The 16,259-nt window shown below is 42.6% G+C and overlaps 2 protein-coding genes across 2 annotated transcripts; both read right to left on the bottom strand.

The window, feature by feature from the left end:
• Positions 1–604: 604 nt before the first annotated feature.
• Positions 605–15,396, bottom strand: dck (deoxycytidine kinase). The gene is made up of 7 exons (XM_079525197.1): positions 15,214–15,396; positions 14,601–14,716; positions 10,591–10,784; positions 10,029–10,176; positions 3,390–3,505; positions 2,170–2,269; positions 605–1,064 (listed from the first exon to the last, which is right to left on the bottom strand). Exons 1-7 carry the CDS (start codon positions 15,302–15,304, stop codon positions 1,038–1,040), a joined length of 792 nt encoding a protein of 263 aa, XP_079381323.1. The 5' UTR covers positions 15,305–15,396; the 3' UTR covers positions 605–1,037.
• Positions 5,536–8,820, bottom strand: LOC306940234 (exportin-7-like; the record flags this gene model as incomplete). Its single annotated transcript, XM_079525258.1, has 1 exon — positions 5,536–8,820. One exon carries the CDS (start codon positions 8,818–8,820, stop codon positions 5,536–5,538), a length of 3,285 nt encoding a protein of 1,094 aa, XP_079381384.1.
• Positions 15,397–16,259: the final 863 nt, after the last annotated feature.

Here is a 16,259-nt window from a genome sequence, read left to right as displayed (position 1 = left end):
TTACACACATAAAGACCCCCAGGAAAGTGTTCTAGATCTTCTAAACGTCATTAACATATATTTTTTTTGCAAAAAGGGTGTCCCTTTAACATAATCAGTATACATGTCTAGTGCAGTGGTTCTCAACCTTTCCTGGATCAGGGCCCTCCAAAGCGTTTGCAGCCCAGGTGGGCTGTATGCCTCTTCAGAGCATATTTATTTTAACGATCAATCAATTGATTGTGTTGCAGCTTGGATCATTGGAACTAACATAGTATTCCTGTTTATCGTATCAGAATAAAAACAATATTTTCAAACTGTTTAAAGAAAAAAAAGAAATACCATACATTTTAATAATATTACAGCCTCACTACAGTATGTGACTTTTAGAAATTAATAATGATTTTTTTTGTCCAATCTGTATGGTAGAGTAGAGTAGATTGTCTTAATACTGTACAATTTAACGCATTCCAGGGACACTCCCAGAAGCAAAGATTTGAGTTAAAAGCGTTTGCTCTGAAAGAATATATATTCAAAGATTTGCACCACAAAAATAGCAGATCTACAAGCTCATAGCGCGGCACTCGGTGCCGCGCTATGAGCTTGTAGATCTGCTTTTTTCCCCCAATAGCTAAAGTATAACATAATGCTTAAAACACCTAAAGGGGTTCCCACTTCCCACCCAGAATGGGTTAAATGTTATATTATCAATGAAATGTTAATCTTTGGCCAGTTGATTAGGGGACCCACTTGCAATATCTTCACGGCCCACCAGTGGGGCCCCGGCCCACAGATTGGGAACCGCTGTTGTTCTACTCGTACTGTACCTGTAAGTACTGTATGTTGCGTTTCACGCGTAGTGCTGTTGCAGCAACAACAACCGAATCATGGTTTTTAAATCAGGTTTTAAAATAAAAACAAACACTGCAGAAAATAATATAAAACAGTCAAAGTGAAAAGAATGATAACACCAATAAAAAGTAAATTCATTCCACGTCGTCCTCCTCACTGCCTTGCATCTTCTCCAAAATGATTGGTGGTCATCGCATGTGGTTTATTCACAACGTGCTTAAGAACTCCTTCACCTGGAGAAATAAAGCAATAAATCATCAGATCTACTATTTTTTGAAAAATAAAATCTACAGAATTCTCTGTAGAGTTATTGTCACAACATATTTGACATCCGAGTACAAAATAGCTACATGTTTATGAAACTAAATGGTTTCAAAATCCAACCGTTAATTTATCTTCCATTCCGACTATAATAGGTTATGCTTATATGTTGTCAAATCATTTCAAGAAGATTGTAGCTGTCTAATAAGTAACGGTTGTTTTGGACGTACATGGTTTCCACCCGACAGCGACAGTTTGCTTTCTTGCTAATGACTAGTCAAATGGGAGTTGAGCTGCCATGAGAACTCTTGTGTTTATTCAACACCAAACTGCTACACAAGCAACACCTCAGCCACAGAGGTCAAACCTGTGTGTGGCTATAGGTGCTGCCACACTATGGAAAGAGCTGCGCACGTTCTCGGCTGCGCGCAGCTTAAATTCTGAGTTTTTAGACAGCTGGTGGATGGAAAAGAAGCTCCACCTCCGCAGACTTTTTGCGCGACGGCCAGATTCCCGGAAACGCTCTCCTCCGCGCAAAAAGCGCTTCTTTTCCATCCACCAGCTGTCTAAAAACTCGGAATTTAAGCTGCGCAGAGCTTAAGAAGTGCGTGGCTGTCGACCGTTTTGCGCTTAGGTGTGGAAAGGGCTTATCTATGCTAAGGTAAAGAAAGGCTAGTAGGGGCAATTCAACAAGCCCTATACATTGCAAAATCCTTTATCCTTTATTTGTTATACAAATGGAACCAAATAGACCTGCAGGGGTCCATTTGGTTCCAAACGACTCATTTAGCTGTGGACCGCCTGCCATTTACAAATGGGAAAATAAGTTACAAATGGATGTATTTCCATACACATATAAAACAAATAAAAACACCAAACACCTGATAGAATTGTACATTCTCCATTGGACAATGTATCAGTATTAATCACTTCAGCAGGACTTTTAAAGACTATTGTCCTATACTTCAATATACTGTATGTACTATTTCAACATAATTTTCAACGACATAATTAACCATTTGCTTTTCTAAAAACAATATACAGTATATATATGTTGCAATGTTAATATTCTCTCACCTTCTCAATCATGTCGGCACACTTGGCAGTGTTCCCTTTGAAGTCGTCATCCACGTCCATTGTCAGGATTGGCAGATTGTTTAGATACTGGAACTCCATGCTGTGGGTCAGAGGTGGAATGAAACATTAAACAACAATGCTTCTTTTTTTTTACCAAACAATATACTTTAGCTAACATCGTTTCCTTAAGCAATTGAGCTTTTAACCCATTTTGACCTGAGATCAGATTCTAAAAATGTCTGTTTGAAAATTACAGTTTTCTGAAAAAGCTATGTTTGTCGTTTTTCAAAAATAGCAGACCTACAAGCTCGTAGCGCGCCACTCGGTGGCGCGCTATGAGCTTGTAGATCTGCTATTTTTTTTAAGTATAACATAATGCTTAGTTGAAACACCAAAAGGGGTTCCCAGAATGGGTTAAAGGAAGTCACAAGAAGCCTAAGAAATAATCTGTTTCCTTTCCTTGTTCATTTCTAAGAACCCATCAAAGAGACAAAGAGACTAAGCTCATTTAGAGTGTGTGTCAGGAAACCTATTTTAATCTGGTAGTTGTCTTACCGGTTTCAACACGAGTATGAAGCCTCAGATTTGGCACTGGCAGTAAGTCTTATGTATCACAAACATAATGTTTCAAACATACGTTTATTTCCCTTTTCTTTGTACTTTTCCAGATAGATAGATTCTTTATTTATGTGTCATGCACCAGAGGTGCCCAGCCCACATGGACTTATAGGACACATCATACAAATCATTGTACAATAAAATGTACAAAAACTCCCTTTCACACAAACAAAACATTCTGCCTTTTTTTCCCAAGCTTTACATAAGAAATCTGCTAAAACAAAAATACTCGACCTGGTTCCGTCTGTTTCGTTTATATATAACTGTATATGGTCTGAAGTCCGTTGACATTGCGAGAGACGTGCCTGTCAAAATAAGCTGATCAACAAGTTCATGTGGTGCAAGCACCGCGTTCACCATTGTAAGCTTTGGAGAACTGTGCATTTTGCAGGAATGTTGAGCTTGTAGATCGGCTATTTTCAAATGGACGAAATGTACATTTGAAAACGGATGTCAAGTGAGTAATGGATCCGAGATGTAGTTTAGTAGAAGTACAAGTATTGGACATAAAAAATACGTACTGTACTATGTAGCACTATGTAGTACATGCATATAATTAGTAATTCAACTCTGTGAAAAACTAGTGCGAGTGCATTTCTTACCGCATGGTCTTGTGCTGTAGCCAGCTCTCATGCTTAAAGTGGAGCTTTTCCAAGTACTCCAGAGGAATGTCTTGTTCTTCTTCTCTGCCTCTGGTGTGCAGCCTATGCAAACATTTCTAAAACACACAACAAACAAAAGGAACAATGTGAGAAAAACACATTGATCCCTGAAAGGGAAATACAGGTGTCCTACATGTAGCAGCAGAGAGAATGAAACACAGATTAAGAGTAAAGATTCATAATAAATAAATAATATAGCAAGATAATAGCAAGAAAGGGAGTAATCTCAGACGTCAGTCGTTTATGACGTATATCTACTATTTGTATGTACTGTATCATAATACCGTAACTCCATATTTGGGCAATGAAGGGTTCAGCCTGAACGTTCTTTAATAGATAACCGAGTCCCAAATGTTTAAAAAATCACACCCGTGTGAACTGAGTGGTGTAAGGTCTTATATAGCCTGATCAGCTGTGGTCTGACGTAATGTCTGACGTAATTAAATCACACCCGGTTGAACTGGGTGACCGTAGCAACCATGCTCATTTTTTGAGCACAGACAGACAGACACGTAAACTAACAAAGCCAGTCGTAGGAGTGGTTTACACCACTCAAAAAGTATAGAACATATGAAAAATCAGGGGCGCTCTTATCATCATACGTCATCATAAATCATCTCATTCTGGCCAATCACAATTTACTTCCTCACTTTTCCGTCTTCACTTGTATCTCCAATGTTTGTGTTTACACTAACCCGGAAAGCTTAATAAAAAACATATGAATAATAAAAATGTGTATCAGTGAGTGTGCATGCAAAATGTGAGATTAGCTGTGGACATACACACAGACACAGACAGCCCCATTGAAATAATATACAAATCACACTCGTGTCAAGGGGCCGGCCCTTATCATCATAAATCACATTCCGTGCTCAGCCAATCAAATCATCACAAAATGTGATTCCGGCCAATCACTTTTGGCGTCTTCACTTTTCTGCCCTCATTTTTATCTTCAATATGTACTTTGCTCAGCCAATCAAATCATGGCTATTGGGGTGATCAGCCAATCACAAGCCAATGTTTGTGTTTACACAAACCCGGAAAGCATTTATCAAAAATAAACTACAGAACTCGTGAACAAAAAGTTGTGGGATTCTGCGAAATTAACTCAGTCACACGGATCCTAAAAATCACACCCGTGTGAAGTGAGGGGCGCTCTTATCATGCTATGATTAGGTGATGTTATGATGATGTAAAACAAACGGTGTCAAAACAAACATTAAATTCTCTTTATTGTTAATGGGATTTAATGTTTGTGTTAGGGACAAGATGACAACATTTTTCATTCATTGTCAATGGCGTTTTTAAAACAAACATTGAACTAAAAACAAACATTAAACCTCTCTTCATTGTCAATGGCATTTCTAAAACAAATATTGAACTAAAAACTAAAAACTTAAACCTGTATATAGGAGATAGAAATAAAACAATAGAATAAAATACTGCTCTGCTGGCCGTAGTAGATATCGGCACTGCATCTCTGAATGAGTGAATATATGAATGAATATACACCTATCGCTAAACGTACAGTCTGTAGAGTCAAATATAATGCATATGTCTAACAGTTACTTTATCAGTGATTAGGAGGATGTGTGGGATACGTGGTCTGACCTTCAACATAGAGCATCAGGATGAAAACGTACACGTACATGTATCTGATATACGACAATCAACGCGTGCGTATCAAGACGTAACCTCTTCATGCTGTCAATCTTTTCTATTATGCCATATGGTTCATTCATCTATTTATCCATGTCCACAATTGGCTGCTGAGCATGCAGCAGCCATTAGAAAGGTTAAGATAAGAAATGGGTCCCTTTTAAAAGTGGGAAGGTGAAGCCAGGATGCACCCCCAGTCCCCACACGGGGGTGCAGAGGGGGAGAAACGGTGGAGAAGGGGACACTTTGGGTGAAATTCCTAATTTATACTTTGTTACATGACGTGTCGCGACGGGCAAGCTCAGAACGCATCGCATCCGCAATGCGTCGTTAGCTTGTAGATCGGAATTTCTCATAGTACGAGTCAGGGTTAAGACTGCTTTGGGGAGTGTCAGCTCACTGACGTTGTTACGTGCCACAATATCCTCTAGAACAAAAGGGGTTTCATAATAGACGTCTTGATTTTTTGTACTTCCTGCACAAATACACCCACATTCTGGGTAAACCTGTCCTGATTCCTAGTTAGCAGGTTGCGTTCTATTCCCCTCATGAGATTCTCAAAGCATAAGAGCATCAATTGCTGCTTCTCCGGAGGCTGGCTGTTCACAATGCTGTACCTCAACTCTTCGAAATACGTCTCATTAAGTAGGATCAGCCCTAATAGAGGCCTGGATATGGCCCAAACATCCCGGTTCCGGCAGGTGTCCACGACGACGAAGTTCAAAACCGTGGGGAGCATCTGCTTTAGCATTTCAGTTTGCTGCTGCATGACGTGTAGGAAGCGGGTGTCCGTTTCCGCCATGGGAGCAGGCCGTTTCTTCATGGCAGAGCGTGAGAACAAGTAGAACAAGTAGGTTACGATGTGATTCAGACTGGCGCAGCTTGCTAACGACACCATCGTCATGGTGGTGGTGGCTTCCACGCTGGGCATCATCACGGTAAGCCCTTCTGATATAGAGGTCATGATGTAAATCAAAGCATGCGACTCCAGACCGGCGACAAAGTACATGTGGTCCTGAGTCACCACTTCCAGCAAAGCATAGAATGCCTGGCTGAGCTTGGGATACTCCAGTATGTCGCTGTGCGGAATGGACAGAAACAGTTTGACGAAGGTCTGCAACGCATTCTCGAGAGCATCGTCGCGGTAGAAACGGAGCGCTCCGAAGCTGACGTAGTTGCCGCCGAGGGCAGCCTTGAGCATGGTGAAACACACGCTCACTCCCTTCAGCTTCAGCCCGTACACCTGCTCCTTAGGTACCTCCCCCGAGGTCAGGATACGGTTCCCGTACGTGGTGATCGTCTTGCTAATTTCTCTGAACAGTAGGATCCCGTTGGGCGAGGAGACACCAAACTGGAGCCTTTGGAACTTGTTGTGAACGAGCTCTGCCATGAGTTTGAGGACAGGCGTGGTGCATGCTGGGTCGTGCCACCAGAACTCTATGGCCCTCTGCAGGACGGGCATGTAGGCTGGATAGATCCAGTCAAAGAGCATCATGAAGCTGTTCTTACCAGTGAAGGCAATGGCAATGCCTCTCAAGTCACGGACTAAACCCACCAAAGCCCTCTTGGCTTCCAGTTGGTTGGTGGCGAGCAGCCGAGCCACAGATTCAAACACAGTTGTGAGCGGCAGCATGAACTGTTCAAACTGGTTCTCGTCCTCACCTAGATTAACCGTGACCAGGCGTCCAAGTGCAGTGTAGAAAGTGGTTCGAAGGCGCATGTCGCTAAGATTAGACTGGCTGTTGAGGATTGAGAAGTTCTCACTTGCATGGTTATTCAACATGAACTGGACAGCACCGAGCTTTGCCAGCTCTCTCACACTGTTGGTGGGCCCTATAGAGAGGGCATGGAGTAGCTGAAGTGTCTTGGATGTGGCTGCTTCAGAATGGCCCCAGAATTTCAGATTGGTGATGATTTTCCCAATAAAGACATTAAGTACCGTGCTCTGATCATTAATTCCGAGAACCTCTGATAGCCGCGTGTAAAGCTTGGACTTATTAGGCACCTGATTATTTATGTAGATATTTCTCAACTGCTCACAGAAGCTGAGCATGGCCAGCTCAAGCCTCTCGTTCCCAGCCTGTGCCAACCGAGAGTCTGTCAGATTCATCAACTGGAGCACACGACATGCAAGCTCTCCATCCATGGCATCCGTTTCCTCATTACTGGTAAATGCAGTACGCCCTCCGATTACGGCTCCAATCATATATACCAACCATGTCAGCCAACCCTCTTGAACTGTGATGTCTGCCTGGTTGGAGGTTCTTGACTGCAGTAGCTCTTGGTACTTCTGAGCCGACTGGTCGAAGAGTTGGATTAGCAAAGTCCAGGTCCCCGCGTAACAATATCTGCCTATGGTGGAGAACTGCTCCATCTGTTCTTGAACAACGGCGGCGTCGTCGAGAGGATCTTCAAGGTTGTCTCTCAGGATCCTGTGGACCGACTCGAGACGTGACGTGATGTAGGCCTTGGTGACCACGGGTGTGTACGTGTCCAAGTGGTGTGGACGCGGAAAGTCTTTAACGTGGAGAAGGTTTGTAACCAGGCGCTGCCATAGATCTAGCAGGTAGTGAACGCTGTTGGGTGCAAACTCCGAGTGCTGCAGACCACTGACCGTAAAGTTGGCTACGAGGCGTATTACTTCAGGGTAGTTATTTACCGTTACCAGGTCATCTAGCTGGTAGTTGCTCTTCAGCTGCGACAGAAGCCGACAGAACTGATGGTAATTATCCGGGTCTGGCAGACACTGGGGGTTTTCTAATATTCTCTTAACTCCCTCCACTAACTGTGAAAGGAACTTTTCTCCTTCTTCTCTGCTGAATAGATTCCTCCGAAATGAAACTATTTGAACGAGACATGACAACACCAACGGGGAGAGGGACGGAGGGGTGGAATGATACAAGTTGAAAAAGAGGTCTAGGGTGGAGGAATCGAGAAATGCTGATTTCCAGACGCTCGGGATCTGCACGCTGTGGAATTTACCATCCAAGCGCTCCGAATCCACATACAAATTTCCTATGAAATCATAACTGAGGCAGCTGTGGCTTAGCTTCAGCAACTGCATCAGCAGGGCATGCTGAGACTCGGGATTCAGATTAAGGTTTTTCCCCGACGCCTGTTTAAGCAAATTGCAGGACAAATTAAAAATGTCCAAAAGCGAGGCATCTCTAAATGACACGGCTATCGTCCTGTGCTCTTTCAGCGTATGCTGTGTCTTGTCAAACCGATCAATCTCGTCGGTCAGCTGGGAGAGAATAGTGACTCCCAGGATGCAGTGTTCCACACTGTCCTGTAAAAAGCGTGTCACGTCGCCAATGACATTTCTGAAGACATAGTCGTCCTTCTGACGACAGTCGAACCAGCCAAGCTTGGTGATTCGGGCGTACAGCTGAATGAGGGCTTGGGTGACAGACGCGGGTAACTTTGGCCGCGCTGCCAGATAATTCAGCACATAGTTCCGGATGTCCATGCGCTGTTCAAGGGGCAGAGGATTGCTAGTTCTACACACCAATTTAGATAGACAGGTGGCAGCGAGCAGCTGAGGATATGACGAGGTGCCTCTCTCTAGCAGTAGCAGACATTTGCTCAGACAATCGGGGCTGTTGGTGAATTCCGCCAACGCTTTCTCCGCCTGGTGCCGGACAGCCGTGTCGGTAGACTCGTATAGCTGCCAACATAGCATCTCCAGCTGTGCAAGGCCCGGTTCTTCCATTTTGCTCCATTGCATGGGCCTTTCACTCTGCAGCACTATTGTCTTAGATTAACTGCAATTCCTTACATTTCATTTTACTATACGGTGCCTGTTGTCAGAGTATTTGGAGGTCAGTTTATGACATCAGCACTATGATGTCAACCATCTCCATATTTGGGGCGTATCGAGAGACAGACAACTTTAAACAATCATTACCAGGCGCCCCTCACTTCACATGATGTGTGATTTTTGGGGGCCGCTAGCCCCTCCTATATTCAGCTATAGTGTAGATCAGGCGTAGGCAACCTTAGGCACGGGTGCCAACATTGGCACAGGGGAGGGTGATCACTGGCACACTGGCATTAGTGTGAGAGAGAGAGAGGTTTTTCTTTTAAAATTAAATATTCCAAAAAAGTGTAGTCAGTTAAATTAAGTCTATTCACATCTACAAATGACATGATAATTTACATCCTGCATATAATTGTACATTCATTCAAACTCCTAACTCATGACTGGTATGGGGAGGGATTAGGTGGGTTATTGCTCCGAGTTTAATGATCATTACACAAACATTTCTAAGCTTGTTATAACCTATATGGACAATCAAAATCAATTTGGAATATTTAATTTTGATGTGGTGTCATAATTATATATGGCACACTGACTATCAGGAAAATGAAAACACATGGCACTTCATGTGAAAAAGGTTGCAGACCCCTGGTGTAGATTTTCGTCTCACACAAACATTAAATTCCCATTGACAATGAATGGAGAATTTACGTCACATGTGGACGAGCAAATCGGCTACGTTTGTCCTACTTAAATTCCCATTGACAATGAATGGATGATGTACGATGATACGCACGGGTGTGATTTTATTTTTATGGATGTTACTGCCATTTCTTTTGTATTGTTATAATAATAAAGTGAGTAACCACAATGGACATAAGTCTTAAGACTTAGTTGTGTTTATCCCTAAACGAATCAAATCATATTTAACATCTGTCCTGTTTTTTTTCTTCATTTTCTTACTTTCTCTATCCACCTTTCTTTGAAAGTATAATGACAGAGCTTGTGTGACAGCTTGTGTGTCAACCTGTTATTTATACCAGTGATAACCTGCGAGGTGACAATAAAAATGTTGTTTGACTTCATATTATGCTCTTCCTTACCGCAAAACCATTATATCAACATCGAGAAGCACTGATATTTAACAAGCGTTGTAATACCTTGGGTGCAGCTCGGAGGTAAATGATGCCATCCAGCTGGATCTGCTTGCCGAACTGGCTGTGGAGCCAGCCGTGCCAGTCCTGATAAATGGACCACTCTGTCTCGTTCAGACACTCGCTCTCATAGAGGTTGGCTGCAAAGATGTACCTATACAGTGAGTAGGATGTGGATAGAAATGCAGGGGACGAAAGGTGGGAGGCACAATAAAATTAGCACAGATCATGTTTTAAGTTTAAACAAACATATATGTGTATTTCATCCTTTTCATCCACAGTGTTCATTGATCTATCTGTAACTCTGAGAGTGTACAAAAGTAACCAAATTGACCTTTGCATTTGGACACTCAAAACGGCAAAGGGAGAATTGTCTACCCTAGTCCCGGGTTTTGGACACATCATCGACACATAGACTGGGTGAGTCGAGGGTCAACCCGGTGACCTTCCAATTACCAGATGGACCTCTCTACCCACTCAGCTCCGACAGGGCCGTAGCTGAGGACTTTATCGTGTAGAATTCTGATTTAATTTGGTTCTGTTCTGGTGATACGTGCACCTACTGTACCTGTCACTGTAGATGGAGCGCTCAAAGAACTGCACGGGGTTCTGAGCCTCTCGGAGTTTCCCGTTGTTGGACTTGATCTGGGCTCGGACCCGACTCATGCAGGCGTAGGTCTGGAAAGTATAAGCCCATCTCTCTGGCTTCTCATACATCATCTGCAAGACATTCCCTCCACTCTTCTGAGATGTGGTCAACTCCTATACCATGTGACAGATGGAAGGTGGTCAAAAGTTAAACAAATGTAAAAGTTTCACCTAAACAGAAAACGGAATTAATGCCACGATATGAAACATGTATACAAACTGTTGTATTTAAACAACAGAACACTAAAGTTCATGCTGTAGAGTACATAAAACACTCTGTTATGTTATGTACTATATATTACACACTATAACTCATGTGTTCTATTGCTTAAATAAAAGACAATGATGTTTTATACTCCACATCACATGATAAGCTGATTAGTAGTGTTATCTTAAAACAGTGATTGCCAACCTTTTTAATTTCAAGGGTCCCCAATTTGATATGCTTTAGGCCACGCGGTGGCCACCCATTTTTGTTTTAAATTCTCAGGGTCTGCTGCTGAACTGCCACCTCAATTTGAACGTGAGTGTTGTTGGGGAGAGGATGCGCCCTGCGCTCAGTCATAAGCAGTATTTTTGCGCAACATTGCACTGGGCGAACGTCAAATGATATAGGGCCCTCAGAGTCACAGACCCATAAATGGTAAATGGTGCATTTATATAGCGCTGTTATCCAAGGCGCTTTACATAGATTGTCCATTATATTCACCCATTCACACACACATTCATACACCGACGGCGGAGGAAACCATGCAAGGCACCAACCTGCACATAGGGGTTCAGCGTCTTGCTCAAGGACACTTCGACACTAACTCCGGGAGAGCCCGGGATCAAACTGGGAACCTCGTGGTTCCCATCCGGCTGCTCTAACCGGCCAATCTACCCCTAAGCCACTGCATGCCGACCCATAAAGGAGCGTCCATGTGGAGCCCTGGTGGTCTCCGGACCCAACCTTGAGAAACAGCCAAACAGCTCAAATACCATATTGTATTTGAAAGACAGTAACGAAGGAGTTTTCACAAATGCAGCGAGGCAGGGGTCCCCCGGGTGAGACAAGACAGATTTAAACTTTGCCATAATGCAGTAATAAATGACTGCTGCTGACTGAATGACTGAGTGTCGGGGGAATCGACGGGGATGTTGCCCCACAAGACTGATATATCTGTTCATCTGTCCGGGGAGGGGTATAGGGGTATGTCCAGGGGGTCCCCAGTGAAGTGATTGATAGTTAAACTTCACCATCGTTATACAACTAAATACAATAGTGAACAAATGAATATTTTGACCAGAATGCCCTTTCTACCAACAGACACATTTCTGGGCCAAATCATAATGATACAAATCTCTTTGGATTGGGGTCTCAGAGACTAAATCATACCAAATTGGGTTCCCATCTGGCCTAATTCTGTGTTCACACTGGCAACTCTAGAATTGCATTTTATGTAGTCATAGCACTTTATAGTACACATGTATTATATAGTATAGTATGTATAGTTTACATAGATACTCCACTGTTATGTTCTTAGTTTACGCATGATTCATGATAACTACTTTTTATATATGTGATGTATGCCATGCTTTTGTTATTGCTTAATGTAAATCGCTCTGGATTAAGAGCGTCTGCTAAATGCCTAAATTGTAAATTGCAACAACAAGGAGGCAGGCTACCTTCACACACACACACACACACACACACACACACACACACACACACACACACACACACACACACACACGCACACACACACACGCATTTATATAGCGCTGTTATCCAAGGCGCTTTACATAGATTGTCCATTATATTCACCCATTCACACACACATTCATACACCGACGGCGGAGGAAACCATGCAAGGCACCAACCTGCACATAGGGGTTCAGCGTCTTGCTCAAGGACACTTCGACACTAACTCCGGGAGAGCCCGGGATCAAACTGGGAACCTCGTGGTTCCCATCCGGCTGCTCTAACCGGCCAATCTACCCCTAAGCCACTGCATGCCGACCCATAAAGGAGCGTCCATGTGGAGCCCTGGTGGTCTCCGGACCCAACCTTGAGAAAAAGCCAAACAGCTCAAATACCATATTGTATTTGAAAGACAGTAACGAAGGAGTTTTCACAAATGCAGCGAGGCAGGGGTCCCCCGGGTGAGACAAGACAGATTTAAACTTTGCCATAATGCAGTAATAAATGACTGCTGCTGACTGAATGACTGAGTGTCGGGGGAATCGACGGGGATGTTGCCCCACAAGACTGATATATCTGTTCATCTGTCCAGGATGGACCATCTGTTGCTTAGGGTGTGTAATCCTAGCCCGAGTAGCCCGGGGTGGTGGTGGTGGTGACTTGGTGGTCCATGTGGACAGATGGCAGCTGTATGCTATATATGCAGTTGAAGACACGATCTCCCTGCCTTGGCTTTATGTATTATGAATCCCACTGACTCTTCTTGCTCCTTAAGTCATTTGGGTGAAACCTTGTAAGGCACGGCAGAAAGGGATTTCATTCAAAATGACTCTTAATCCAGAGCGATTTACAGCAAGCAACGTAAACATGAGGTAATACCTCAAATGCATAGAAATAGGCATCTAGGCTAGGTAAACTAAGAAGTTATCATCGGTATTGCATAAACCATTGCAGATTATTATTATTCTTTTACATTATACTGTTTAAAAACTAATATTAATCTGTACATTGAAACTATACAATCTAAAAGGTGTATATATAGCATCCTTTAGTCAACAAATGAACCTTCCATCTGTCTTCATACCATGCTATATGAATTACAATTTAACCATTGCATAAGCCTGCAAGGTCATCGAGGCTAGGGCAAGTGCTACAGGCTAAAGAGGAGTCTGAAGAGGTGAGTCCTCAGATTACGGCGGAAGACGGGGAGTGAGTCTGCAGTTCTACTTGCAATGGGAACTTTGTTCCAGAAGGGAGAATATAATTCATTCTACAAGGGACTGCTGACTGACCAATTCCATTCTAGCAGCATTTTCAAGATTGATTGATTGATTGAATACTTTATTAACCGTTTGCTGCAAATACAGTAGTACAGTGGTATGCTTATACAGTGAGGCTAAAAGGATAAAAAGAAACAAGAAAGATAATCTGATCAAATTCCGCCATTGGGTTAAGCCACTGTTTCTCAATGTGGAGTCTGGGGACCCCCAGGGGCCCTGCCTGAGTGGGGAGGGGTATATCCAGGGGGTCCCCAGTGAAGTGATTGATAGTTAAACTTCACCATTGTTATACAACTAAATACAATTAGTGAACAAATATATTTTGACTAGAATGCCCTTTCTACCAACAGACACATTGCTGGGCCAAATCATAATGATACAAATCTCTTTGGATTGGGGTCTCACATACCAAATTGGGTTCCCATCTGGCCTAATTCTGTGTTCACACTGGCAACAACAAGGAGGCAGGCTACCTTACCACACACACACACACACACACACACACCACACACACCACACCACACCACACCACACACACACACACACACACACACACACACACACACACACACACACACACACACACACACACACACACACACACACACACACACACACACACACACACACACATACTAATCTACCAAGAAAGGAGATGGGAGCTTTTTACCTTGGGGTCCTTCAGTCCTTGGCATAAAAAGGCCTCAGGTCTTAAAGAGTTAAGCCACATGACCTCCCCTCACGGAGTGAAGTTAGATGATGAAGGCAGTGGTAACAGGGAACAGTTCACATTCAAATATTATAACTATTTGGTTGAAAGTTACTTTGCCGATTTTGATTATTATTACATTATTAAGTAGGCCTAGTTGTCATCTATTCAAAAAATAGGCTATTCAAGCTATCAAAACAGCTGGACATTTTTCAATCAATCAACCAACCAACCAAACAAACAACCACATCACCTACCTCAAATTCACTGTGCTGTGTTTGGACATTGCACCACCTAGCGATGGGTTCCGGTACTACCTCCCAGTCACAGCTCTGCTGTTCCAAGAGGCGCACAAACGTAGACTTCCCCGCCGCTGATATGAGGAAGAGGACGTTGATTACATTTAACATTTAACCACCATTAGGTTTCACTTTCACAGAATAGAATATTCTCATTATGTTCTGTATGATATATTTTCCTGGGCATTAGTGGGTCAGTGATGACTAGGAGAAAGTCCAGAAATGCCAACTACTATTGTCTACTGTTGTTATTTCGTTATATATTTTATAAAGCCTACTACTCACTCACACACTCTCGTAATAACGAGAAATAATCATGTAGAAAACGTAGGCCTACTAAAAAGATACATGGAAAGCCAATTTGTTGTTTGTCCCAGTGGATTTGTTTTCATTTGACCTTTTCACATTTAAAAACACACACTAACAAACAGTAACACAATACATAAGAAAGAATACCAATGTGTCACATCGCTTGTAGGCCCTATATCTGCTGCAAGCAACACTGACATACATGCGATTATTAAGTATACATTTGGATATTAATTACTATTATTAAATTATTGTAACTTACCAATGTTTCCCTCGATGGAAATGCGCTTTATTCGTTTCTCCGTGCTGTCTTCCAGGGGACTTGGACACGTTCTCTTGGGTGTGGGAGTCATTTTTTTTTCAACGATCAGGTCACTTTTAGTAAAACAGACAGTTATTACAGTGGTGACAATACTGTATCACTAACACTGTACACACTAACTGACAACACACAAAGCGCGAATGTTGAACTTTGGCGGCAGCTGCTGTCATGCAGCTCTGCATGATGGCTCCGCCTCGGAAGTTGCGCCTGGTGGCGCGTCCTATGCCGAAAATAGCAGATCAACAAGCTCACAGCGCGTCGCAACGCGACGCGCTGTGAGCTTGTAGATCTGCTATTTCCCAGACTTTTCTCTTATGCGTCTTCCTGGTTCCTCCCATTGGTTCCTCCCAGGGTTCCTCCGACAAAAAAAGTAATATTTTACATTGGCATGTTTATGTCCGAAAATAAAAGTTTATAATACTTACGTCTTCAATATGATCTTACAAATTAATCCAGATTTTATAATTTTAGAAGTATAAAAATAAAATGCAATCGAAAAGCTTACCATAAATTAACTACAAAACAGTCGCGTGACCCAACAGTCAACGTGATGACGTATAATGTCCCCGACAACCAATCTCTGTAGTCCAGTTTTATAATTTGATTTACTCTATCCAGGGAACTTTTTTCATGCCAAGCCAATAAATGAGGACACTTTAGCTGAGAGATGAAGCATAGACCGACAGAGAGATATTGTGTAAAATTGTGTTTCATATTAAACGTTTTCATAGATTTCATACAGATTACATTGCCTCATATCAGGCAGCACTATCATCAGTGTGACCTTGACCTATAGGGGTTCCAGACCCCTTGCTGAAGATCCTCACATGCTGTAGTCTCATGTAAAAGCTTAAATTATAGAGTAGGGTATTCACCGACATATTTTATTGTTAAAATCTATTTAGGCAGTGTTAACCAGAGCCAATTATAAGCATTTAACCTAAATGCACAATTATTATTATTATTATTTTTTTGCAAAAACTTCT

The sequence above is a fragment of the Electrona antarctica genome, assembly GCF_951216825.1.
Source record: "Electrona antarctica genome assembly, chromosome: 16".
NCBI classification, from domain to species: domain Eukaryota; kingdom Metazoa; phylum Chordata; class Actinopteri; order Myctophiformes; family Myctophidae; genus Electrona; species Electrona antarctica.
Note: the sequence above shows the minus strand (reverse complement) of the source record. Positions and strands in the feature narration are given on the sequence as shown.

Bases quoted from the DNA above. Each gene is read 5' to 3' on its own strand.
- dck (XM_079525197.1), bottom strand. From the start codon at position 15,304: ATGACTCCCACACCCAAGAGAACGTGTCCAAGTCCCCTGGAAGACAGC. The intron at 14,717-15,213 runs GTAAGTTACAAT...TCCTCATATCAG, and splicing joins TTCCATCGAGGGAAACATTG to CGGCGGGGAAGTCTACGTTT. The intron at 3,506-10,028 runs GTATTACAACGC...TGTGTGTTTTAG, and splicing joins ACCTCCGAGCTGCACCCAAG to AAATGTTTGCATAGGCTGCA.